The following is a 27,646-nucleotide window of genomic DNA, read 5'->3' as shown; positions in this document are numbered from 1 at the left end:
TGTGTACAATTCTAGTTACCTGATGTATTCCTGTGAAGGACTCTTGTAGTTTTAATGGTTTTTAACACCCTCCCCTGCTCCAGCAGTGTGGGTGTATGAGCTGATAATCCCAATCGTACTGGTTTTCACTCTGTTTTACTAAAAATGTATTAAAATCCATTAGGCATCTGGCAAAGTTTAAAGGAAGATTCCCAGCCAGTGTGTTCCTGCAGCAGAGCTGCCCTGTTCCCCCTGCCAGCTGTGAAACACTGGATGTTGATTTTGGAGGTGTATCCTTTCCAGGACCAGCGCCTTTGACTCACCACTGCCATGATGCTTCTGGCTGAGACACACTTGGTTATCTCACAGGAGACCATCACGGAGGAAGAGAGGAGATGGCTGCTCATATCCTCTTCCTTGCCCAGTGCCCCACGTGGTGTCTCTGGGCTGGACTGAGCGCCGAAGGGCAGGGAAATGGCTTCCTCATTTACAGGTCCTGGATGAGGGTGGCCAGAGCTGCCACCAACCAGAAAGCCACCTGTAACGGTACACGGTGCTGTTTCAGGTTCTGCATTGGTGTTCACATCAGAGTTTTATCTCTGGTTTTGGTGTCAGTGGCAATGGCAGTGGTTGATCTCTGTGTGTGTGCAGACTCGGCTGTTTGGCACCACTGCTTTAATTTGCATTTTCTACTGCTGGGTCTCTTTCCTGAATGCTTTTGAGGGGATGCTCAGGGAAGACAAATGGAAGCAGAGACATAACTCCAACAAAAACTCTAGTTATATGATAGAACTCAGGCTACAGTTATGGTAATGTGTTTGTCAGCAATCCATAGATGAAATTCCTTTTTCTCTGCTTTAAGTCTCCCTGGAACACCCTGCTCAGAACTTCAGTGTGTGCTCGATATAGTGAAACTGTGTTAGAACTCATCCTCTATTCGAGGTCCTGTTTTGGTTCTTTGTGATTAAGGTTTGCATCTCAGAGCTATGAAACAGGAAACCCTCTAAATAAAAAGTAAGAAGGCGGAAAAATCTTCCATCCTAAGGACAGATGAGGTTCTAGAAGATAGTCTAATTACAGACAGGTCAGTTGGAATGGCGCTCAGATGTAACTAGTTCCAAAGGACAAATATTATACATGGTTACTAATGTATATATTTTTTATTGTTTTCAGATGGACCATTATATCAGTAGGCTTTCACAGAACAATGTAAATAGAAAATACATTGGTAATCATGACTTCTTGCAAGGCTGTTTTTAAATGTGTCTAACCTGACAGCTGAACAGAGTAATGCAACTTTCAGAGTGCAGAAAAACCCCAAGAATCCAGGAGAGGCTCAAGCTTCTTGGGAAGGGACTTTTCATAAGGGCGTGTAGTGACAGGACGAGGGGGAATTGCTTCAAACTGAAAGAGGGGAGATTTAGATGAGATATTAAGAAGCTCTTCCCTGTGAGGGTGCTGAGGCGCTGGCACAGGGTGCCCAGAGGAGCTGTGGCTGCCCCATCCCTGGCAGTGTTCAAGGCCAGGTTGGACACAGGGGCTTGGAGCAACCTGCTCTAGTGGAAGGTGTCCCTGCCCATGGCGAGGGTTGGAACTGGATGAGCTTTAAGGTCCTTTCCAAACCCAAATCATTCTGTAACTCTGTGATTCTTAAAACAAGACAGCACAATCTCATTTATTTGCATCAATTTATCCTGGTTCTACATTACAGTGTAAAACCCAAGATAAATCCCCCTGAAGGCTGTACTGAGGTCATCTTACTGCTCAGGGAGGAATTGACACCTCCCTGCTGTGGTCCAGTCTTTCTGTCAAAAGCAGATGGAGCCCTGATGAGGGATATTGGGACTGAGCTGTCAAAGCTCCTTTGGTGACAAAGTAATTTCACTCCTCCCTGTTTGTGAGGAGCTCTGCTGCACGAGGAGTTCAAGATTGATAATAGCTTATGAAACTGAACGATTTTAAAGAACAGCTTTTAAGAATTAGGAAATTTATGAAAGTGTGCCTAGAAATCTGCAAGCCACATGCTGCTGTCCCCACACTGGCACTGTGTGAGCTGAACAAGTGCCTTGGCTGGGTGACCATGGCTTGATCTACATGCACAGCTATCTCCTGCCTCTGTCAAACCATTTGTATTATTCTCTGTGGGGTTTTCCAGTTAAGAAGGGGAAGGAGCAGATCAGCAGTAGAAGTTTGCCTGCCTGCATTCCACCAAATAGTAAACTCCTAGCTAGCAGTGGCAATATTATCAGAAAAGGAAGGTGATTAATGTCTTTGGGCAGGATGCACTGGTGATCCTGAGCATGGCAGTGCTGAGCACTGCAGCGTCTGACTTCCAAATGCTCTCCTGCTTGGAGGAATGGACAGATCCCATCGCAGGTTCCAGGCACAGGTCTGTAAAAGCTGCCAAGCTGAGCCCCGTGGAGGTGAAAACCAGGCAGTGCTGTTGGGAGAGGTGTGCTCTAGAGGCATTTCCCTGCTTTCCTATGGAGGTTGCTCCAAGAAGTGTTACAAGTGTTCAGCTCAGTCACTGCGTGTCAGGAGAGCAGTTCTCTCTTGTTCAGGGCTCACTAGTTTGTATTGCAGCGAGCTGAGACTGCTGTGGAGATGGCCTGGATCAGCTGAGTGGAACAGCCCCGAGATTTTAGAAATGCAAGACCACGATGGGGAATATGAGCCATGGTGATTTGCAAAACCTTTTGGAAGAGGAAAACAAACCTTTCCTTCTTCCCACATGAGCCTAATGTACACAGTGTTTACAGCACTGATCAGGGGGAGACTGAAAGCGTTCCTGCATGTGCACAAGGTAATAGCATCCTGAGGTTTGAGTCGTGCTTTGTGTAGTCCTTAAACCTAAAATCTTGCCAGAAAAAGGTTGTTCTGTTGCATCCTCATGTGCATGATGTAGGTGTTTGTACGTAAATGTAGGCTTCAATGAAAAATCTATATTTTCATGGGCGCATGATGAAGTACAACATCAGCTGATGAAGTAAAGGGAGTAGGTGCCTCTGAAGTTCTAATAGTTTCCTCATGGAGGAGGTGCAGATGCCGGGATCACAGCTGCATTCATTGGTACATTAATTTCACCCACCAGAGTTACTTGGAGCTTAAAGTTTATATAAGCTGAGAAAGTGCATAGATGGATGTCTTGAAATTCCCTCTGTGGTTCTTCATGTTACTAAATTGCAGGGTTAATGAAAAGCATGTAATTGCCAGCTGCTGATAAACTTGGAAGTTTTGAAACAGAACTGAAAGGTCATGGAAATAATAGCATACCAACACAATGCTTAATGTTTATTTTTGTTATGGGCTGCCTTTTCAAAATTGCAAATTACCATTGCACTTAGTACTGTCGTGCAGCATAAAGACAGAACTGAACTGATCCATCACGCTAAAAAGCTACGGTGCTGCCACTAGCTGAGGAAACCCCCTGACTGGTGCTGGAGGTAACGTACTTCTAGGGAAGGATCACCCTGATTTAGATGAGCTCTTAGGCAGAAGTTCTTCCCTGTGAGGGTGCTGAGGCACTGGCACAGGGTGCCCAGAGAAGCTGTGGCTGCCCCATCCCTGGCAGTGCTCAAGGCCAGGTTGGACACAGGGGCTTGGAGCAACCTGCTCTAGTGGAAGGTGTCCCTGCCTATGGCAGGGGGTTGGAACTGGATGAGCTTTAAGATTCCTTCCAACCCAAATCCTATGATTCTATGATTCCACCAGGAGTTTAACCCAGCCCAGTTGCACACTGCTGCTGGGTCCCGCTTCCTGCCAGCACGGGAGGGAGGGGACAAGTTTCTTTCTTCAGCAAGTTCATTTTCCTGATGCAGCTCACTGTCACAGGCACACCCGAATGCCAACACAGGGAGAGGATGGGATCGCTTCTCTGAGTGACAGTATTTATTTACAGTACAGAGCAGTACAGGTCACTTTGTCAGTTTAGTATTTCTCCTAAGCATCCAGTTTTGGCCGCTCTTGTGTGGAGAGTGCTGGATGGGTCTTACTGACCTGGTACGGATCTCATTGCTGTAATGGGTCTATAAAAACAACTGCCATTTCTAGGACATGTCCATGTTATACATAAACCACCCAGATAACGTGGCTGCTACATGAGTGGTGGGAACCACGTTGTCTTACTAGGAGAGCTGAACCTCCGTATTACATCTGTTTCTTCTGTTCTTCTCATCAAGTAAGGAACTTTTTCCACACCATCTGCTTGGTGTGAAGTGGTTTATTGCAATTCCAGTGAACTGCAATGAATGTACCTTTGCACTGCTTAAGCAAGGTAATGTCTTAAGAGCTTGTGAGCTGACAGCCACCATGGTTTAGGCATCTGCTCCCCACCAGCTATGAGGGCCTCTGTGAGGATGCCAACTGTAGTGGTCAGGCGAATGGTTTTGCCTCAGTCAGTGCAAGGCTGAGTCTTAGCTCAAACCCCCTTTTATCTGTAATCGACCCTCAGGTTTCCAACAGAGGAGCAAAGTATATGGTGGCGTTTGTGTCTTAAATTGGTGTAATAAAGGTTTCTGCGGAGCTTATTTAGCAAAGTCTGTAAAGAACTGGACCCACAGAACTGAAAATTTAATCCTGTGCTTTTATTGAAATGTCCCATGTTTCTGAGTCTGGATCCATGGAATTAAAGAAATAGAAGGTTTAAAGCTTTGCACCGAAATGCTGTTCTTCCCTCACCTTTTCCTCACCTCTAAGCAGTCAGCAAGTGTCTGGTCTTGTGGCTTGTCCTCTTCCACATGCTGCAATAGCTACTGTAAATGCCCATGCACTGAACTGTTGTCTTTTCAGTGCACACAACAGCTCACCAGATCATGCACTCCCAAGAAAAGTGTCTTCCCACCTAGACGGGTGGTTGGGAAAGGAGGAGTATCTTAAGCTGATGAAGCTTGGAAGTTTATCTGCTCAGCAAGTTATATCCAGGTGTCAGGGCTGTACATATCCTCATGCTTTGGACAGAGCTTTTAATTGGCAGTGAAAAATAGATTAAAATACAGTCTTGATTAAATTGTCATGTCCTTTATCCTGCTGAAGTCGGCTTTGAACTGCAGAGCCTGAGTGCAGTCTTGGGTCTGGGCTTCAGAAAGCCGTGTGCTCCCTGGCCAGCCAAACAGCCAGCAGAAAACAGATGGGCGAGAAACCAAGTGGATGTGTTTTTTCCACTTGAATTTGTTCATCCCTCTCTCCAAACATAAGTCCATTGTCTGTCGGCCTGTAATGGACTAAGTGAAAGGTGGTTTATGTTCTCAGCATCTGCTAATTGACCTGGCCAACTCTTATCTGGGGTGGTAGAAAGAGTGGGTTGGTCTGGTACAAAATGGAGATAGAGGAGCCAGATTTCCAGGTACTTTCTGGACCACACAGACAACAGCTAGGTGCTGATTCCCTGCAGACAGGGGAAGAGATGCCCGATGGTGACTGCTCTCTTCATGGGAGGAGGAAAAGATCTGTTGAATTAGGTATAAAGATATGTTTTACTTTTAAGTTTGCTTAGCTACATCTGGGCAAATGAACTGGAACTTAATTTTCTTGGGTTTTTGTTTTTTAAAGTATTTAGGCAGCTAATGGCTTTAAGAAGCTGGCCTCTGAAACAAGTCTTAGGTAGCACAGTGGGAATCCTTGGCTAAATCCCAGCCAGTCAAGTCCGTGGAAGCCCACAGACAAACACTGGGTATACAGAAGTGGTACCTGCTGTGATTTGAAGAGGTGGCAAATGCACCTGGACCCCAGCAAGTACATCTCCAGCTGTTCAGGACAAGGTTGGCTCCACGGTCAGGATTCACACCACATCTGCAGGAGGCTGGATTATTTTCTCCCAAGTATGTCATGGGCACAAGATTTCGATGACCCAGTGTCCCTGGTTGGAGCAGACACTAAGGGATCAACCTAAGCTGGAGGAGGTGGCTCTATTCTGTGGGTTGCTTGTCCTGTTCCCTCCTCTCCTTGCCTCCATGCTGTACTGGCATCTCTAGCTCTGTGTTCAGTGCTTCTTTCCATGGGCTGCTTACCCCATTTGAGTATTGGATATACTGTGGCCTGGTCCCAAATTCAGAATGTCTCTTTCTGGATGGAACAACATGTACTTTCCTGGTACAGCTCATGCGGCTTTCCCCTTGTGGTCTCTGTCAGCAGACGTTTGCGCTTAGATTTACTACACAGAATTCCTTTGCAGGTCAAGTACTTTTTGATCTGTGTTTTTCCCCTCGGTACACACGGTGGTTTAGCGTGTGGCAGGCTGTGGGTCCAGTTCTGCACCTGCCCAGGGGGTTTCAGTAGGAGCTGGGCATGCCTGCCTGCGAGCTGAACCCCGCATCACATCTGGGCAGCTACAGGGGATGCAGTTCAGGTTCCAGCATGAACATTTAGCCAGCAGATCATAAATGTGAAAAACCGTAGTGCTGTTCCTTCATGGCAGTTTGAATTGGGACTTTTATTTGTGGGGGAGCAACAACAAACAAACAAAACCCCAAACCCCAGTTAAAAGCTCCATGCATGTGATCCAGTTAAAACTGACTTTCCTTGTCCTAAAGAACTGTGCAGTTCACAAGAATGGGTGAGATATTCCTTTCCTCCCCCACCCCTCTGTATTTTTGGAAGGAGAGAGTTGGTTTGGGACTTCATAGAATGCTGTGTTTTGAGATGGAAAGTGAAACGTGTATACTGAGCTGTGTACACGTCCTGCTGGAACAGAGCAGAGCGACAGGACTTGTCAAAGATGTCAAGTGGCTAATATTATTGCTTAATTCTAGTTGATGTTACACAATTCTTTTTCGATACAAATTAGTGTAACTGACTGTGTAGAGCACGGAGATTGGCATAGCTGACACAGAAGAGGTGCGGGCTTGGATGTATGTACATGAGGTCCTATGTTGCAATGCTTATAACTTGAAAACTAGCTACTTTAGTTACAGGCTACATGCCTGTAAGAAAGCATATACTAAGTTCTACCTTATAGCAAGAAAGCAGAAAATTCAGGGAACAGCCAAAGACCACATCTGAATGTGGTAAAATGTCTCTAAAAGGTTGGAGAAGTAGTTGTGAGTCCTCTCCTGCCACCTTGGGATTAATGCCTTACAACTTTATCTGCTTTCCTTTCATTCATGTTTCAATTTAGGTAACTAAGTGAAGATAGAAGGTGCTAAATAAGGGGCCTACCTGGAGTGTAATTGCTGCCAGAACTCAGCAGCTCCTATTGAAGTCAGGAGCAAATGCTGGCTGCACAGACACTGTGTGTCTTTCATACCACATTAGCTGGTATTTACAAAACATAAAGGTAGCAAACCCTGTAATTCCCCCAAGAAAGCTGACTTAATCCCGATTGGTAAATGCTGTTGACTGCTGAAATGAACAGCAAGGGTGGAGCAAGTAATTTCTGCCAGGGAAATTTGGGAGCTTGTTGTGTGTGTTTGGCTAGAAGCAGTTATTGGGTCTATGTGCTAGCAGGTATTTGAAATAGACTGTCAGGTGTCTTGGTTCCCACTGCCTAACTTTACATACTCACACGGCAAGCAGGTCCAAACTTCTGGCTCTTCCTTCCATTGCCAGATAACCTCAGGACACAGCACTTAAGAAATCAGGGCTGAGTTTTGTGGGGAAGAAAGAAGGACAGGGTGAGAGTTTCGAAAAGCTGTTCCATGCCTTATCATCCCAAAATGGATCATTTTCAGATCCTGCTCAGCTGCACCCTGTCTGGCACAGGGACAGCCAGCTTTGTACTGTTTGATGGAAAGGGAAATAGGACGGAAATTAAATTATAAACAAGGCACTATCAGTGCTGTGACAAGCTAAATCTAAACTTTGAGTCAGGACTGTCAGATATCTGCAACTCCCCACTGTCCTGTGATGCCAAGTTTCGTCACTATTGAGGGGGGAAATATTACATACGTGTTGCTCAGCTTTTAATTCATATGAAAGTAAGAGTACTCATTGTAGCCTTGGAAGAGGCTATCTTTAATTACAGTCAGTGCATTTAAACCTTCCCCTAAATTTGTTTATATATGCACCTCACTGTCTTTTCTATCCACTAATTACAAGGTTTCAATGACTGAGTTGGAGACGTACAGCAAGGCATTTAGGGATATGTATTCTTAATTACTTCAGGGTGATTTCTTCTTTCCCTTCGGTGTTCTCACTTGGGGTATGAAGCAGCCTTTGGCTGGCTGGAACAGGCACCTTGCTGTCGTCCCAGGCCACCCAGCTATCTCCTTGGAGGACATTGCAAATATCTACACTGGTAGAAGACAGCAACACACACCACCTCTTTCCCTCAAAAGCCAGCTAACTTCATTTGTGCATGCCCAAGCTGTCACCTTGCTGCTCCTTCTAAGATGGCCATTGGTAGGTACAGATGTTGAGGAAGTATTAAGCAAAAGCAAAAATGGAGGTAAGACACAGCACTACGCATCCCTTTTTGATACTTAATTTCCCAGTCAGAGCTTGGACTTCCCACCTCTGAGAACAAGAAGGTGGTCGGTTAGGTAACGGGCTATAGTTGTGTTAACCCTGATTAGGTTTTAAAACTATGGCGTGAATTGCTGCTGTTCCTTTTGGTGCCTTGCGCGTGTAGGAGTGTGGAGTCCCTTTGTTTGTCAGGCTACTTATGACTGGATGCTTGGTATTTACTTGGTATTTGGCTATAGAGGTTCAATAGACACTAAAACTACAGTCACAGGTATCCAGTTTTACAGATATTAGTGCCTCACAGTCTTCATTTTACTTGATGCAGGAAAAGGCTGCTTAATTCCGGTTGTCTGCCATCCCAGGGCCTCGCGCTCAGTGTGTGACGGCAATGTATGGTTTTAATTTGGCTAGAATAATTCAGTTTGCCTTGCCTCCCCTTTAATTTGGCATCATACAGTGGTGTAAAAAAAAGTAAATCTTGAACACATTTCTCCCCTCATTTGACATACGTATAAAATGACGATGTCTATAGGGAGGTTTAAAATTAGGCAGGAAAAGCGCACTAGGCCTTGTACCATGCTCTTTCCACTTAGTGCTGTGCTACAGCTCAACTCTCTAGGCTTCTCTAAGCATTGTAGTTGTGTCCCCCCCCTTTTTCTTTTTTAAGATCCTTCCTGTTGGCAGCTGTCCTGAGACACGATGTTCTTGCTTAGCATTTTGATGTGGGGAAACAGTCTGATAATTAAAGCCGGTTTGAAGCCACGAGCTGATTTGTAAGCAGTGACTTGCTCTGGGGTGTTGTCAGTCGATAAACGTGTAGCTTGTATGCGCAGAGCCATGGTGCACCTTGTGCCTTGAGTGCCACGTGAGAGGGACATACATGCTCCCGGGAGCCACTTGTGGGGGAGACCGACTGCATCCTCTTCAACCACCTTTTGGTGAATGGTTAATTTGTGGAAAATTATAGTTATCATCCTGTTCCCCTCTGGGTGTAAACCCGGTGCAAGCCTGTAGTTGTTCTGCAGCTTTCCCTTGTTTAAATAAATGCAATTCTTCTTGACCTACACTCTTAAGTCCTCAACAAATTACTTACAAGAGTACTGTGAAAGGTGGTGAATGAAAACACACCTGTTGCAGCACTGCAGGCTGGTGTCGTGGGTTTGGATTTGCTGTGTGCAAATTGCTTTGTAGTGTTCTACCGCCAGCGAGGACCAAAGCATTACCGCACTCGTGCCAGTGGTGGAGAGTCCTAATCCACCCTTGGGGTTTCAGTGGGCAGCGTGTGTAAGTACATGTGTACATCCTTGTAACTTCAAGTGGGAATTAAAACTGCTTGATACTGTAATAGCTCTTCTTGCAACGGCACTTGCCTTATCTAATTGGGTCTGACACTATTCTGAGGGAACAGACAAAGTCTTAAGCCTCCCTGCAGTGTAATCTAAGAAACTCAAGTGCCAGTAAGACAGATGGGTTTGAGAGGCCTAATTTAGGACTACTAAGTTGCAGTGTGCGTATTTTAATATGAGAAACAAATGAGTGGAAGTCTGGATGAATGAAGTGTTAAATAAGTTTATTAAAAGCGTGGCTGATTATTTTTTGGTGGACTCTGTTTTCAAGTGTCTACAATGGTATATCCATCACTTGTGTGTTTCCCCACAAGGATCTGTTGCTCACCTGGCTGTATTAGGTAGGTGGTGTGTGATGCTGAGCTTGTGGTACCAGGCGATACCTCTCTTGCTATTGCTTAACAGCATTTGAGAGGTAAATGTTAAATGACAATCGGTAGGTAACAGGGCTAAAAATAGGACACCTGAAACAGAAATGTCTTTTTTTATAGATGTAAGAATTGTTCATAGTTGTCTGACATTGATTTTGAAGGTTTAAAATATAGAAAACTGTTCTTTATAGAGGAGCACAACCTGAAGGCTGAAATGCTAAAATATAGGTTGGAATCCCCTTTTTATTTGCAGAGGGAAAGAAATCCATACGAGAGCAAAAATGTGCTGCAGGGGATTTCAGCTGTTTCCATAATGTTTGATTCCTGTTGCCTCAGATTCTTGCAAGGTCAGAGATTTTATTGCCTCTGGTCAAAGGATGGATAATTCTACACATGTCAGTTTGAGATGGTCACCATGCAGGAAAGACAAATGGTATCCAGCTGCCATTGTGTTAGCTTGTGATGTTTTGGGAATCCCTGTATAGCTTGTAAATTCCTATTGACATTTCTTGTGAAGCACATGTCAAACTTCTGCATGTTGCTGTTGCTTATGGCTGAGACCTGAGAGGGGCTGTTAAACCTTTCATGGCTGCTCTTAAATAAGAGCAGCTTAAGACAGTGGGATGGCTGAAGCCTGGGGAAAGCTGTGAGGACAAGCCTGGCTGCAGGGAGGAGCCTGGGAAAAAACCAAGGGGAGATGATGAGGGTGGTGAGATGTTGGTCCTGCAGCTCTTAATACTGCAGAGCCTGAGGCTATGGTTCCCCAGCGGTTAAAACAGACACCAGGTAGAGCTGCTGGTGTCCCCCCTGCCCAGAGCCCTTCCTGACATGGTCCTGCCTGTGTGTTGCCCTGCACCAGTGCTCCTCTGAGCGCCTGCCTCGAGCTCATGAAGGAACAGGACTGTTTGGAAACTGACGGCTGTATTTCGGTATTGCCTTGCTGGGCTGGGCTGCAGGCAGTTCAGGCACCTGGATGAGCGTGCGGTGGGGCGGCACTGGGGAGGTGGTGCCTGTGTCACTCCTCTCGACAGCTCGTGCTCACTCTGCAGCAGGAGGGGAACAATAGGGAACAGGTACTAACTGTACCTCAGAGCTTTGATTTCTTCTGCAGTAGAATGTGACTCTGGGACCATCGTCAGCCTGTCTGCCTGCTTCTGCTGTCAGATGCACTCCTGAAGGGACAGCACACAGGCAGTCTGGCCAGCCACCAGATGTTAAGGCTCCGGTCAGGTCTCACACTGGTGTTGTCCAGCATGCTTTACGGGGTCATTCCAGCCCAAAGCAAGCCTCAGGACTGAGTTGCTGTCATTTGCCTGGCTTAGCTGCTGCCCCTGGCTTGTGGCAGTACATGAGCCACCACAGCTCACCCTCCGGTGGGAACTGGAGCCCAAGGGACATCAAAGTTGGCTTGGAGGCATTTTGAGAGATGAAGAAATGTTGATGTAGCCCAGTCCTCGTAACACAGGACAGGCAGGTGTCATTGCACTCAGCAGGGAGCTACTGGAGGGATGGGGAAAGGAGGCCCAGGGGAAGGTCTGCCGGGCATCCCCTCTCTTGAGAGTCAGCAGCTTCCTCACAGACCAGCCTGTATTCACCTGTTCTCAGCCAGCTTCCTCTGTGCTGCTGCCTAGAGTCTTACCTGGCCAAAAACACATAGATCTGTGGCCCTGCAGGTACTTCCCTTAACTTATATTTGCTGAAAGATGTAGGAATACGTTCTGGTTTCAAACGTGTTCTAAAACATGAACGAGCCACAAATTTCAGATGGTAAAAAGGCAAAGATAAAGTGTGGAGACTTGGATCAGCAAGTGGGCTGAAGTGGCACTAAGTGAAAGTAAATAAAATGCACAGTGAATGCTGCAAGGTGCGCTTATATATAGTGAAATAGAGAACTTAAATATTTTTCTGGGTGAGAAAATGCACAAAACACTGAAAGGATGTGCTATGTAACAGGCAGCAGAGGTTTTCTTCTGTCTTCGTTAGCACTAGGAGCAGACCAGGCATTTCTGAGCAGCGTTAACATGAAAACTTGCAGATGGCCAAGTTCATAGCAGCACTGACTCTCTGAAAGCAAGCGATGGTAAGATAAACTGCAGCTATTGCCTTTGTAGGCAGCTGATATCTTTGTGTTTGGATACTTCAGAGATACCCTAAAAGCACCAGCTACCTCGCTGCTCAAGCTGTCTGGCTGGTTCCAGTTCAGCAAAACAGGCACAAAAAGTACTCAGCACGCTGAAAATGCATGTAGAGAATGAAACTCCTAGTTAATACTAAAGTAAATACAACAGGTGGTTGCACTGCTTGTAGAGCTGTTGCATTTAATTCCCAATCAATCACTGCAATTAGGCACTCACAGCTTTTTCTGCCTGTTAGTTGCCACCGGGCCTTCCCAGGCTTTGCTGCTGAGTTTAGTTGCAAGTGGCTGTGTGGAACGAACCTTGGGTGAATCCAAACTGCAGAATCTTGTTCTTAATTATGGAAAAATAATGGCATCTGTCACAGAACACTGGTGTTCAGCTTATCTTTTCTGGGATAATAAAAAGCCAAGAGCTTTTGTGTAAGGGCACTGCGGGATGTTCAGATTTGACTCCAAGGCGCTCGGCTGTGAGTAAGCATTTCACACATCTTGGAGCAGTCGGCACACTGGGTGCCTTGCCATGGTACAGTGCTTTAATACTAAGAGGTTTTCTTTCCTTTTCACTAAAGCAAATTTGTTGTGTAGCTGAAATAGATGGTGCAGCTCAAATGTGAGCTAGAGCCTCTTTTGGGGAAAAAAGTGTATTTTAGGTACCTTTTGTAGATTAGAAAGTATTGAAAGTGTTTCTGACTGAAATAAATATAGAAGAGACAGGATTTTATAAAGGAGTGTTGTAATCTTCCATCATATTTAATGTTTTACTGAAGATATGCTAAATTGTCTGGACCCTTAATAAATAGGTTTCTTTAGAACCATCTTTATATGGTTGAATTTCTGTGATTTCTTAAGGTGGAAGTTTTTATATAATCTCTTTAAATGCCCTTGTAAACAAGTGTCTTTTAATTAGTACAGAATCATCTCTGGTAGCTTATAAAAAGTATTGCAGAGCTGTAAATATGTCATGAGACTTACTTTGAAAAGCATTAGCTTAAGGAGGAGTGAGGCAAGTGTGTTTGAGTACCAACTTCTGCTAAGCAGCGGGGGATACATATGTTATATGTATGGCCATGATATCCAGGAATATACAAAACAATATGAACACATTTCATTTTCAGTATCATCAAAGCCATTTGCAGCCAAATTCTGTCATTGCTCAAGAGTGTGACTGTGCACAGAATAAAAAGAACTGAAGCCCTTAAGTTGCCTCGCTGTGCCAAGCTGTAGTAAGAAAGTCAGAAGGCAGAGTTCCTGTCTCTGATTTTACCTTGGTGCAGGTGAATCCTGGAGTCACGGTGGGGAAGCTGTTACTGCTGGTCTGCGTTTCTTAAAGACTTAGACATAATGATAAGTTTATGAATAATGATACTGTCTGTGTTCCTGTCACAAGAGGATCCTGAGCTGCTGTGTTTGCTGATTCTCTTTAAAACTTGAGTGCTCCCTGTACGCAGGTATTTGCATTTCATAAATAAAACTGTGAAGAGGCTTCCTGTAAAAGCATGAGCGTTTTGCTACTGCAGTTAGCTCACTTCTGTATTTTATGTTGAATTTTATGTCTGGTAGGGAGATAAAATCACCTTTCTTTAGGGAGAAAACACAACCATTAGTTAATGGCCGGGGCCTCTGACCCAGAGTTGTGGGCTCGGCACAGGCTGCTTTGGTTCACAATGCACCTGGAGAACATTTGACTCCAGAAGCGAATATTTAGTGCAGAGAGTCTTCTCTGACTTTATCCTATATATGTTATTAAGCAGATCACATAGTCATTATGAAACAATAAAACATCTAGTAACTGCTCTATATTTAAACCTTTGTGTATTAACTTCATTGCACAGCACCATGACCAGGATAGGTTTGAATGTGGGGGGAAAAAAGTGAAACATGAGAGAAGGAATCTGAAATGTTTCGGTAACTCTGTCCAGTCTGTAGTAATATGTCTTCTCCTAGAGTCATTTCAAATGGGTTTATATTCTTCAAAGTGGGGGTTGGTTTGTATTAAGCTTGTACTGAATTTACCTTGCGATAGGGTCAGAGGGTGTCTGGTTTTCGGACTGAAATGGTTAATGTACAGAAATGAGTAATTTTTCGGGTTCAAATCTATTTCGAATAGATCTGTTGATGTCAGTAGTGTGACTTGTGATGATTGCATTTTCAATGTCATTTGAGTGTTTGATCTGTAGTGTCCTTTTCTTTTCAGAATATCACCAAGCAAGTATATTTAGCAGTTGATTCGAGAGTATATCAACCAGTACACAGAGCTGGTTTAGTAGAGTAAATTTGGGACATCTGAAATAGAGACATGTTCAGCCATGCAAGCAATTCTAGCATTAAAGCATCTTGCAGAAAGCACAGTTAGGGCCATCTTGTGAGGCAAGCTGTGAGGCAAGCATTGTTTCATGCCCGTATGTGCCTTGGTGATGCCCTGTGGTGTGAGAGGTATGTTGGGCTGTGGGTGTTGAAGCAACAGCATCCTGCCTAACCCAGCCAACTTCAGCTGGAGCCAGCATGAAGGGAAATTCAGAGCATGCAGTATGGGAATATGGACATTTAGTGGCTTTCTGTCCATTTCCTTGCTGCCCAGCAGCTGGAGATGCTGCAGCTCTGAGATGTCTCCCAGTACGGCCAGGACCGCTCTATGTCTTGACTTGGCAATCTGCTAGTAGGAGGGAATGGGTGCAGACCAGACAAGAACCGTTCTGGGGCTTCCCATGGGATGACAAGCTTTGCTGATAGAGTTGCTCCTTCCCTTCTACAGCCAGCTTTGGGCCAGCAGAATGGGTACACCTTAAGGTCCTTTCCAACCCTAACCATTCTCTGATTCCATGTGAGAGAGTCATTCTTCTGATTTGTTGGGGCTGTGAACTGAGGATGTGAACATCACCTTGAGGATGTGCAAGGCGAACACTTGTCATGAATTTGACTTCTCCCTAGTGAGTTTTATGTTCTTGCCCACAATTGTTGAGAAACAGATGAGCATGGCCCTTCTGACACTTTCTACAAGTGAGCTCTGGCAGTCAGCAGCACCATGTCAACAGCGTTTGTCTTCAGGTGCAGCTTCAAGGAAATGCCTGCCCCGTGCTACCTCCCATAAACACAGGGAAGGCTGTCCCAGCTTTGTCTGCATGCTTTGCCCAGCCAGGGTTGCAGGATCGACACATACACGTTTCATGTGAATATGAAGCTGTCACCTCACATCATGAGTGTCCATGGCCATTTAGTTTTGCCAGGGCCTGGCTGAAACATGCCATGCTGAGGACTAACCAGCTTGTTTTGGATGTGCACTTTTGCCTTTCCAGCTGGCTTTGCACAGATCAGTGGTCTCCAAATAAAGTCTCTAGATTTATACTTGAATGGGTTAGGAACCTTTGTTACTGTCACAAAGCTGTTCAGCTACTGCCTGCACAACCGTCTGCTGTGTGACTAGCTGCAGGCCATTCCCATCTGCTGTGCTGGACCTAAAAACCCCTGGAGAGCCCCTGTGGAAGGACTACAGGGGGATCAGGGCACTCCACAAACCTGCCAGCACTGGATCAATCAGACTGGCACAGATTTAAGTCACACAGTTGGGGGCGTTTTGCTGTCACATGCATGGGAGCAATTTTGGTTTATATGTTCATAGAAATGTCGATTGGAGGGAGCTCTGTATGTGTATGGCTTTGTCTGGGTAAGTCTTGAAAAACCTCCAAGGACTGCACTTCCACAGCCCTTCTGGGCAACCTATTGTGGTTGTGCACCACTGCCCTAGTGAAAAAATAGCTTCCTAATGTCCATCCTGAACCTCCCAGTTCACAGCCATTGCCTCTTGTTCTACTATTTCTATTATTTGGCCCCACTAAAAAGTATTTTGTTCCCATTGCAACACCCATCAAGTAGTTGTAGGAATTTCTTGGAATTGTTGCAGTTTCCTTGGAATGAAGATTATCCAGTGTGAACAATGGAGGTTTTTGTTTCTTTTCTTTTCCCCTCTGCATCTTGGTATTGCATTTCTTGGTGCGCTGAAATGGATTTGCATCTGGGATTTCATACATATGGAGAAGCTTATTGACCATTATTTAATAAACTCATTTAACACAGTTTCAAAATTGATTAGGGTCAAAGAGCTTAATTTAGCATGGCAGCCTTTTTTGCGGGGAGTGGTGAACCGTAGCTCACTGGCCAGCATTGCTCCCGCCTTTTCATAGCCAAGCACTGGAGCAAACTGGAGTTTCTGAGGACTTAAATGAGTGGATGCCCTCACACTACAGGGAAGTTCTTAACACCACTGTTAAGTTGCTGCTTTGTCCCTCCACATTGTGGGACCCTGGGGTTCATTTTGCTCTTGGTTCTCAGACACCTGCCAGTATCAGGGCTTACCTGGATTCAAAACCAGTTAAGGCATTTCCAGCTGATAGCCATTGCATTAGTGGTCAGCAGGATGCTCTCTGCTTTATATGAATGTGGTGAACCACCCAACTGCTCCTAGACATGGCCACTGCTGTGGAACACTGACCAAGTCTATGGACTTATTCATTTTTATTAAGCATTAGAAGAGCTGTAATGCAGATTTATAGGACTGTGTGAGCTTGCTAATGGAGAAACAGTGAAGTCTTGAGCATCCGAAACCCCTTTATCATCTGGCACAAAGGAAAACACGGTAGATCAGAGACAGGTCACCCATGCACACCTCTCTCCATGCGTGGGGCTGTGCCTGAAACAGCTGCAGACTGGAGGATTCAGATTTTGGATGGCTGTTTTTCTTAGATGCTGACCTTCCCTGGTAAATGCAGCACCAGTGACAAGGGGGATGTTTCTGTGCATCCATGTGAGGTGAGGAGAGTGCCCGCTTCTCCAGGCACCGGTGTCCTGACCTGACACCATCCTTGTGTGGGTGAAGGTGAGACAGACAGGTTTTGAAGCTGGAGCAGAGCGTAATTACCCAACTTCAGCCACACTTCATGCACTGAGCTCGTTGCGCCGCTGCTCTGAGACCAGGCTGCTGGAGTTTTTTGTGCTTATTTTCTAGATGGAATTTAAGGCATGAACTGGAAAACACAAAGCAGCTCCGGCCGCGATTACCTCTGTGAGTGCTTTTCCCTCCTCCAGTGGGCAGCTGAGGAAAAGCAAAAGCTGTCAGGTCCCTGCAGAAAAAGAGAGAAATTGGTGCTGGCAGAGTCTGTATGCGACAACTTATCTGCTGTGGAGCTGGAGTCCCATGTTCGTGCTGGTGTGATCTGTTAACACAACATGCCTGAAATGTTTTCTTACATTCTTACACTTCTTTTGCGATGTGCTAAATGAGAAACGTGGGGATATTTACTCCAGCACCACAGGAATTGTGTGGGCTGGTTTTCTGCTTTTTACGTTCACCATCTCTGCCATCGATCACGCTGTTTGTTGGGTTTCAGTATATGAATTAGCCACATAAACATGCCTGCACTTACATAAAGAGCTACATAAAGCTGGTGATTTATAATCTTTAATGGATTCATAGGTGCTGAGTAATTAAATGTAAACTCCCATTAAAAAGAAAACAAACATGAAGTTAGAGCAGCTCTTTTAGCAAATGTATTTATTACATTTAGTGCTATCAATCGCTAGCGAATGCCTTAAAACAATGTTTTAATACTATGCTTTTCAATTCCTCTCATTGGTCAGTTAAAATACTTAGTGTCAGTCCTGTGTTATTGTTCTCTTGTGAAGTCCTGGTTTACCTGGTTGGCAGGTAACATAAAAGAATTAGTGCTTTAAAACTACTCACAGCCTGTGCCCTGTGCACCCTGGTAGTCATTCCGTTAACTTACCAGTTGATGGTAGGGAAGTGCACTAACTCCTTCCTTTCTCCCTGCAGTAAGCAGACTTTCTTCAAAGAGCAAGAGGCAGGGAAGTTGAGTATGTGATCTGGTTTCATTAACGTTCTCCAGGATTAATATTAAGTAGATATCAGATCAGCAGTTCTGTTTATTCATTATTAGACTTTTAATTACTCCAAGTATATCGATCACTCCATTTCCATGTATTTAACTCTCTGTTTACTGCTTGGATACTATTCTTGTCCTCTTCTTTGCCACATCCTCCTTTATCTTCAGTCCCCACTCTGTCAGCTGTCCAAATACAGTTGCATACAAGTTGTGCTGAGTGACGCAGATGATTGCGTGTGTGTTTAGAGGCCATTTAAAAACTAAAAGATCATTTAAATTTAGTCCCTGAAGCAAGTTTTTTTATTTAAACCCCAAACCAGCCAGGTGGTTGTTGGGTTTTACAGCCCCAGAAATAAACATTTACCTGATTAGGATTTTCTATATAGTCCCTGCTCCTGGCATTTCACTGTTTGAAAGCTCAATGTCCCAGCTGAAGTCACAGCAGCCACAGGGCACCTGTGAACTGATGGGGCTATTTTTGTGCGTATTTATCCCAGCCTTTGTTGCTGTTGTTTCAATAGTAGCATTGAGCTGGTTAAGTTTAGAGCCTTCTAGTTAAAAACAAACCATGGGCCTGAACAAAAAGTCTGTCACCAGTTTTCTCTTGAGGATCACATTTTCACCAATATTCCTTTTTCCCCTGAGTGGCTTGAAGAAAGAACTAATGATTTGATAGAACTGCTCTTTGGTCTCCTACCTAATACATCCGTGATTTATAGGCAGCCAGAACTAAACGTGTGTGTAGTCATTACTGTATTTTAATTAGATTTTATTTTGCTTTGGTTTTTTTTCCCCATTAATTCTCAGATGGTTGTCACATTACACTAATCATTGCAATTACACGTGTGATTTGTCATTGGGTGCATATTAAATCCTCTGCATTTCAAACAGTGAAGCTGGATGCTGGTTCTGAGCTGATTGTTCAACAGAAAGTTTGGTTTTGACCAGAAGCATTAAATTTCCTGCAAAGTTTGTTCCCTTCATGCAACATCGAGCAGATTTGAGCAAGATGATTGTCCATCTCACACTTGTGATCTGCTTCTCTTATTATTACTGCTTTGTGGGGGATGTTGGTATGCTCCAGGTCATAGCTTTGTTCAGTCTGTAACAGGCTGGAAGACAGGAAAATATTAGACATGTTGCTCATGTAAGTGCTTCTGCATCCATTTCTATCTCATTGCAAAATGGTATGGATTAGTGTATTAAAACCAGGAGAGAGTTTCTTTTGGATTCAGATGTAGAAATGCTCACACAGTGGTGTCTGGTTTGCTGCTGACTTGCTTCAGGTAGTTGAAGCCACAGTTTCACGGAGTGTTGTATCGCCAGCATCCTTCTTAACGAGAGTCAAAGTTTGGGAACCAAGTATCTGTAGAAATACCACTTTGCTTATGCTCTTTTTACTGATAGATTTAATGTCATTAGTAAAGGAGAGATTCTTGAGAGCAGCAGTAGTGATACTTGCAAGGGAGTAACAGAGAAAGCAGGACCCAATATGTTTTCTCTGGTGTGTTGATAATAAAGGTGGTTGTGGTTTCACAGTGAGAGGAGAAGCATCTCTTGTCGGGGGAAATGTGGGTCAGGATGGGAGGAGAAGCGGCCTCCCTGTTACAATACATTGATAGACCATGGCTGGAAGCAGCAATGAGCTGCGCAGAGCTGCATGGATGCCCTTGCCTTGTGTACCAGGAGTATCCTATCACATTGGGCAGGGCTAATGGGGGAGAGGGGAATTGGGGTCTGCAGTCCCCCTGCTCCCTCCCACAGCTCCATCTCTGCAGGCAAAAACCACTGTTGGGGTGAAGTCTCTGTTTTCCTTCCTTACCCAGCCACAGGCTCAGTGTGCAGCCTTGCCTGGATCGCTCAGATCTCTGAGCATACTCCCCCTTTGTTAAGATGGGACTAACCAGACTGAGCAAACTGCTCTGCAGTATAGGTATGAACCTGCTGTCTGCATGTGCCAAGCAGTGTTTCACTGCGTTTCAAGTGACCTTTAGGTCTGAAGCTTTGCCAAAGGGAGGGGAAAGGAAGCCACCATTGAATCGAGTTGTGCACAGAGCTCCTGCAAACAGATGGTGTTTGCATATAGGATATGCTGTTCGGGTGCAACTTCACTACAATGCTCTTCATTTTTAATCATTTCAGGCGGGCTAAACTCCGGCTATATTTGGAACAGCTAAAACAGCTCGTGCCACTGGGGCCGGACAGCACCAGGCACACCACTCTAAGTCTGTTGAAAAGAGCCAAGATGCATATCAAGGTAAAGACATCCATTCATACTTTTATTTCTTTTAAAGCAGACTCTTCCAGAATCCATAGAGAGGAAACTAATTTTCACACAAAATCCGTATCCATATGTCTGATCTTCTGGGTATGCTGGCCTTTATTAGTTGCAAGGATTTCAGTGACAGCATCAAGGGTTTGCAATTTACCTGCAGTCTCAGACATATAAAACAGTGATTTTGTGATTTCTGCTTAGTTATTAATAGTTTACATTGAAATTAATATATATATGTATCAGAGCTGCTCTTTGATTAATATATTTATTTTTTAAGGACTAAGAAAACTAGCATTGTACTGCACTGATTCCAGTGTAAAAAGCCAGATCCATGCATGATCAAAAAATGTCATGGAGTCAAAGGGATTACAGCTACTAGTAAGCCTTGTCCTATCCCACATCTTAATGACCAGATCCTGGAGCATTTGACAATCACTAAAAAGAACCCAAAAATGAAATCCACTCTCCTGTTAGTTGCCTCTTCCCTTGCGTGTTTCATGGGCAGAACAAGTTTAAAACAAAACCCAACCCAAAATCTCGCCTGTGATCCAGCAGCAGTACGGGTTATACACTGGCACAGGTAAGTTCAAAGGGAATTATTCCTCTGGCCTCCTCTCTCCAAAGACACCTTCGCTCCCATTTTCACTGCCATTGTCTTTGGGGGACCGGGGTTCTATGCAGAAATAAGACAAGTATTCAGATGTAAAAGTTAAAGAACAGGTTTTTGCTGCTGTGTCCAAGGCTGTAGTTACCCATGTGGCATTTTGTCAGTGTTACAGGGAAACAGGTCAAGAGAAGTGTCAGGAGAGGTGGAACACTGCCGGTGATCTTGGAGTATTTTGGAGATCAGCCTGCTGTTGTACAGCATTAAGATCCACTGCAGTTGCAGAAACGGGTGTGATTCAGATGAAGAATTAAAGATTAATTTAAGCAAAACCATTCTTGTGAAGAACTTTACTGAGCTCTGAGAAGCAGATTGACTCCAGCTGGGCAAGCCCTGGTTTTACCATTTGAGATTTGTTTATAATTGAGGCTAACATGCGTGAAAGGCACTGCATGTGGGTTTTGTCTCGGGCTGCCCCCCTATCACGAGCTTATGCATACAAATTGAAGAACTGTTTTTACAAGTGGCAAGTGTGAGAGATTAGCCATGTAGTCACCCTTTCAGCTGCTGATAAAAACAGCTAGGAGCAGATTCTTTCCGAGTCCATCGTGCTCGGTACCAAGTACTCCTTCTTCTGAAAACTGAAGCTGAAGTTTAACTTTCCCTGTAAGATTCTAACTGAACCTACCCTAACTGGGGTGCCACGTAATTGCTCCCCTTCCTCAGGCCAGCTGCCTCCCCGCTGCACCACCAGAGCATGCCAATGCTTCTCTGCCATTTCGAATGCAGTCATTACCTTTGAAGTTTTCACACATTCACCCTCCCCATATATTGCAACTTGCCCTGAAAAATCAGATGGTGTTGAGTCTCCTGGATCTGAATCACCGAGTTCATTCCTAAAATAGTTGTTAAAGTTTGGGATTGCAGCCAGGAAAATACAGGAAAAGGAAATCTGATCAATTGGGCATAGTTGGTTTGTTGTGTACGTGGATGTACCAACCCTTTTTCTTATTGTGTATCCACGTATGATGTGTATCTACACAGAGTGTATTGCCTGGGAGGGGGCTTAACGCAAGGCTGCGTAAGTTAGATTTCATTCAGCCAGGAAACTGCTTGGTTCAATAGTGTCAACTGGGGTTTTTTTCCAAAGTATTATAAATACTCTTGCTCTCAGGCTGGCATTGGAACAGCCAGATCTCTGAAATGGGTTTGGTTTGCTGCACACTGCGTCCCCCTGCTCTCAACTCAGACAGCAGCTGTGCTCACTCCCTGCACATCTCCTACATCTCAGTGTCCTGTAAACACAGCTCAAGCAGAAATAGGGTCTTTCTTACAAGTGCTTTTGCTGCTACAACCTGTAATTTACTTCATTGGTTAGATAATTCTTTTAAATAATACGAGGCATTTTGATTTCTGTGTCTTTCCTGCTCTTGCTCCCATCATACTCATTACACGTCACTAATTACATAGTAATTTCTTTTAAATGGCTATCAGTGATTCGGAACCTCTTCTTCAGCTGAGATCTTACCAGGTGTGAAATACTCTCTTTATTTCCAAAACTAATACTGTCTTTTACTCAAGCAGAGGGGAGATTTTAGGTACATGTGTGGAAGGAACCTTTCACAGGCTGTTTGCTCAGAAGTTCTGGATTAATACCACTGGTTTTGTAGGATGTTATCACCGAATTATCATATTTGCTCTGCAGCAGTTCAAGGAAGGGAAAAAAAAAAGGCAAGAATAAAGAGAATTGTTAGTAAGTTCCTCCTACTATATATAATTAATACTGCTTATTGTTAATGAAGCTTTCTGAATGTGAAAAATTTCCATGGCCTGCGGTAGGAGGGAGAGCATTTGGGAGGCTGCAGTGGTTCCTGCATGGTGATAAGCCTCTTATGTCACCTACAGAGGCGTTATGTGCTGACTGAAACCTGAGCTGCACTCCACTTATCAGAGATGATGCCAGTTTTGCCTGACAAAATGATTTAAAGATTCCCCACAATCAAGGCAACGATTTGGTCTTAGCTGAGGAGCAGCTGCTGGTGGCAAGAGAATCGCTGAGGGATTTTGGGGTTCTTTTTCCCCTTATATTCATGTATCTTGTTGTGAAACAAATTCAGCTCTGGTTACCAAAAAAAAAAGGGGCAATTTAAATTTAATTTAAATCGTGAATGAATTAATTAAAACATTTAAACTGCTTTAAAATTAGTGCCAGGTTGGACAGAGCCTTGGGTGACATGGTCTAGTGAGAGGTGTCCCTGCCCATGGCAGGGGGTTGGAACTGAATGATCTTAAGGTCCTTTCCAACCCAAACCATTCTGTGATTCTATGATTATATGATTCTGTGATACTATTCATGAGCAGATTTTCAGTTACCGAAGTTTTAACATGATAAAACCTGTCAGCTCACTGTCTATCTCTCCCTTTCAGAAATTGGAAGAACAGGACCGAAAAGCTCTAAATATTAAAGAACAATTACAGCGGGAACACCGCTACCTCAAGCGCCGGTTGGAGCAGCTATCCGTGCAGGGCATGGAGCGCATCCGCACTGACAGTATGGGATCAACAATATCCACTGACTCTGAACAAGGTAATTGAACGAGGGCTTCCCAAAGGGACTTGCAGGAGCCGGAAGGAAAAGGGAAGCAGGGAAGCAAGAAAGCATTTAGAACTAAAATCAAGCTTTCAGCAAAACCCTGACAAAATAGTTCCATTGTGCGATTTGCAGGATTAAAACCCTACTGCATCTTTTTGACATGCTTTGGGAAATGTTCTCTTTTTCTAAGCAGTTGTGAAGCTATTAGTACTGCATGGATTTTAAAGCTGGTTACACCGCATGTGGGTTTGCCAGTTTTTTGAACAATTACCATTTAATGTTCTGAATTTTTAGTGTAATTATTAGTAAGGCTGAAATAGTATCTTCTTCTTGGGGGAAAAAAGAGATCTTATTGGTCTTAATTCACTTGTGTGAATAAATGAATTCCACATCATTTATTGTGAAATTTTAAAGTATTTTCTGTGTAACGATCACCAAGTGTTGCCCACATTTGGTTCTCATTGAGGACAGAGCTCTTCAAGCTGCCTGTCAGCATCCCTTAGTTCATGATGTGAAGTGTTTCTGTGCCTGAGCACCAGCGCAGGCTGAGTGCGTCAGGGCCGAGGTGGTGAGCTGTGGGTCAGGGTGCAGCTCCCGGTGCACAGATGGCTGCACCACGGTCACTGCCAGCGACACCTGCATGGGTTGGAGTTACCCTGAGCTGCAGTGCCACAGCCTTGGAGGGTACAATCAGTGTCTGTGCACAGGTTGGAACAGTTCTGGGACAGCATTTGGTATTGATGTCATGCAGTGTATTTATGTGGATGAGGACAGAAGAGATTTTAATTCTCCGGTGGACGAGATGATCCTTTCCCCGGGAATTACTGTTCCAGTTCTTTCTGTTAATTACAGAAAATGAAGTACTATTCAGGTTTCACCTGAACACTCATTGACGCTGGCCCGTGATTACTTGCCACAGCTGCTGCCTTTCTGAAAATGTGCCTTCTTGTGTTCTCTTTAGAAGTAGACATTGAAGGAATGGAGTTTACTCCAGGTGAAATGGACAGTATTGGAAGTGCCAGTGATGCTGAAGACCACTACAGTTTGCAAAGCGGTTCGAGTGACGGAGGCTACACACATTCCCGCAGACTGAATGCCAGGCTCTCATAGTGCCTGAGTTCCCCACTCAACTCAGGACCATCTGACTGAAGCACTTATATATGAATATTCCAGAGGTGTCAACTGCCACTCTTCCGGGAAACCCCAACCACAGTACTCTGACATGGAGGTTTCTTAACCCACGGTTCCCTGCACTGTAACCACAATATTAGATATTGTAAATCATGGGTTTGCTGCAGAGAACTGTGGTTAGGTACAGTTGTGACTTAAAGCTAGCTTGATGTAGCCATACTGCAAATTAAAGAAAATAAATTATGTCATTCCATTCAAGAAGTATTAAATTCAACCTGTTGGAAGCATGGCGTAAGGGAGTTTGACAGTTATTTTGATTTTGCAGAAACCATTTTCAAACATGGAAGAATAAATGGAACCGACAATGTGTTAGTGATTGAGAGAGACGAAACCCTAAAACTACTTTTTGTGGTATTTTTTTCATGACAGAAAAAAAACAAAAACCCAAACCCAAAATATTCTGAAGGCTGTAGCGGGCTCTGTAGAGTAAATTCAGCAGCTGCTGTTTGGGTGAAGCAGGCAGATAAATCTTCAAATCTCAGATGATCTTTAGAAAAGGTCGTATTTACAAGTCACTACTGTACTTCAAAACGGGGGAAAAGCCAGCTCTAATAATGACTTCATGTGGGATGATCTCAACTTTCTTCTGCTTTTTTTGTATTCAGTATCCAACCAGCAGCAAATCATTCTGTCCATGTTAACGGGAGCAGCAGAAAGCAGCGCTGCCGTTTCAACCTGTTACCGTGGAAGGGATGACATCTGAAGCATTTCAGTGTTTTTTGTGGGTTGTTTTTTCTATTTCTTTGTCTGAAGAATACAGAACTCAAGTGATCCAGTTTGCAATAGTTAATCTTTTCCTTGCAAGGAAATGAAATCTCTGTTGGCTTCTATTTTCTTTTCTTCTATTTACTCATGTCAGTACATCGTTATGGAAGACATGGCTTAAAATTACAGTATTCAGCTAGAAGATAATTAATTTTTTTTTTCTTTTGCACACTATAATTGCATTTTCTATTCTTAAAAAAGTGCAAAAAAATGAAAATGTATGCTGTAAAACAGCAAAGTTTATTTAGTACTCATCAAGCTGTTCAGAACATATTTACCCAAATTGTAGCAATACTATGAAGCTGTATTTTAATACAACTTCTGCTTAGTGAAGTCATTAGAGCTTGGCTTGCCGGGTAAGAAAAAAAAAATGGACCAGTCTTTGCATTATCTGTTTAAAGAAGGTCTTTTAAAAAAAAAAAAAAAAAAAGGAAGAAAAAAAGAAAAAAAAGGGGGGAAAAAAAAAAGAAAAAAAAAGAAAAAAGCTATAAACACTTTTAGGGAAGTGATTTTAGCAAGTGTAGTCTATATTTCCTGTAAGAGATTTTGTATTATATTTTCCTAAATGTTCTCATTTACTTGTATAGGGAGGGGAATGGTACAGACCCAGACCAGAGTCTCAGGGACTCTTCACCTTTGTCATATTGTGCCTTGGTGACCATTTATGTATGCCTCTCCTTCTCATTGTTCAAAGGACAACTAAGCTTTGTTTCGAGACCCTCTGTTGGAATGGTCAGTTGTCCACCTTCTTACAGCTGAAGCAGAGAGGTGCGTTCATATCTCCACCCTCTCACAACTGATTCAGTGTGGCTTTAAGTCAAATCATACCATTAGGTTTTGGTGCGAGGGTTAATTGTCTTTGTATGAGCCCTCCCTTGGATTCGCCAGCACCCGAATCTGTATTTTGTTAGCTTATGGAGTCAGGGTCTCTGTGAGACCAGTGCTCGGTGGCTCGGGAAACACAAACATACTGTGTAAGGCTATGGGATGTCCAGGAGCGGTGCCATTTTTAGCATTCGGATACAAGACCTCATGACAGACTGACCATAATGATCAAAAACAAAGGTTCAGTTGTTCTTTCAACACCTGACATACGTGTCCTCCCTTTGGCTCTTACAACACGGAGTAGAAATACGAATCCATTTTGTGGCAGCTTACCGATCCTTGTTTGCACTCTCGCTTACTGCTTGGAACTTGCCAACAAGGAAAACGTATACATTTAATTTACATAACCTAATGGACGGCCACCCCTACTTTGGCTCTGGGGAGGAGCCTAAGGTTATAAACTCTGGCAGCTGAATAAGAAAACAATTAACCTTTTCTGTGATGCAGGTTTTGGTATTACGTTCTGTACACCTTGCATATTACTAAAATCCTCATTGTTGGGGAAAGCACACAGCAATATACTCATTGTGTGTAGCTGACAAGCAGCAGAAATTACTAGCTCCTCTGGTGCATATGTAACTAATTTCCAAATCATGGAAAAAAATAAAATAAGAGTTTACTTTAACACACGACTGTTAACAGGAAAAAAAAAAAAGGCTAGTATATTGTTGCTGTTCATTTATTATATAATGAACACATTCATGAATTGTAAAGTGTTTCCTTTCATGACAAGCAGCTCTTGCACAGAACCTCCTAATGAAAAGAGATTTGAACCTTACAGAAGGAAAAACCGAGATTTTAAATTGAACATTATTGTACCTTAGGTCGACCTGAAATTTTCCTTTTAAAGATGAATGTGCTAACTTAATGAGTTCTTCCACGCTGGGTATCCATGGCTTTGTAGATCTTATATTTTCAATAAAAATTACTCGAATAATCTTGAGTGGAAATAAAAAGGGTTCATTTGTTTTTACTTGTTCAGTTATTGCAGCTGGGGGCTGTTGCTGCCTCGAGCACAGCCAGTTTCAGGAGCTATTTCAGGCACAGCCCCTCTGCCTTGGCTCGGTCAGAAGCAGTCTGGTTGCAGGCAGTGCCATGGCTGTTCAAGCATGGGGTTTGGTGGCCGTTTTGGGGGGCCTTATCCTGGCCACCCCACAGTGACAACCAGGGCTCTGACATCCCTGCAGGGATGTGATTCTATTGCTATGG

The 27,646-nt window shown here is 43.9% G+C and overlaps 1 protein-coding gene across 3 annotated transcripts in view; it reads left to right on the top strand.

Annotated features, from left to right (window-relative positions):
- MXD4 (MAX dimerization protein 4) overlaps nt 1–27,380 on the top strand; it is a 39,722-nt gene extending 12,342 nt beyond the window's left edge. For all 3 annotated transcript variants that reach the window (XM_030491663.1, XM_030491662.1, XM_030491664.1), the window contains exons 4-6: nt 20,267–20,381; nt 23,431–23,590; nt 24,558–27,380. In XM_030491663.1, coding sequence (XP_030347523.1) covers nt 20,267–20,381; nt 23,431–23,590; nt 24,558–24,706 — 424 coding nt within the window. In that variant the 3' untranslated portion in view covers nt 24,707–27,380. The remainder of the gene's footprint in view (nt 1–20,266; nt 20,382–23,430; nt 23,591–24,557) is intronic.
- Nucleotides 27,381–27,646: the final 266 nt, after the last annotated feature.

Source organism: Strigops habroptila, chromosome 7 (assembly GCF_004027225.2).
Source record: "Strigops habroptila isolate Jane chromosome 7, bStrHab1.2.pri, whole genome shotgun sequence".
Taxonomy (NCBI): domain Eukaryota; kingdom Metazoa; phylum Chordata; class Aves; order Psittaciformes; family Psittacidae; genus Strigops; species Strigops habroptila.
The sequence above is the reverse complement of the archived record's forward strand: the minus strand, read 5'-3'. Positions and strand labels throughout refer to the sequence as shown.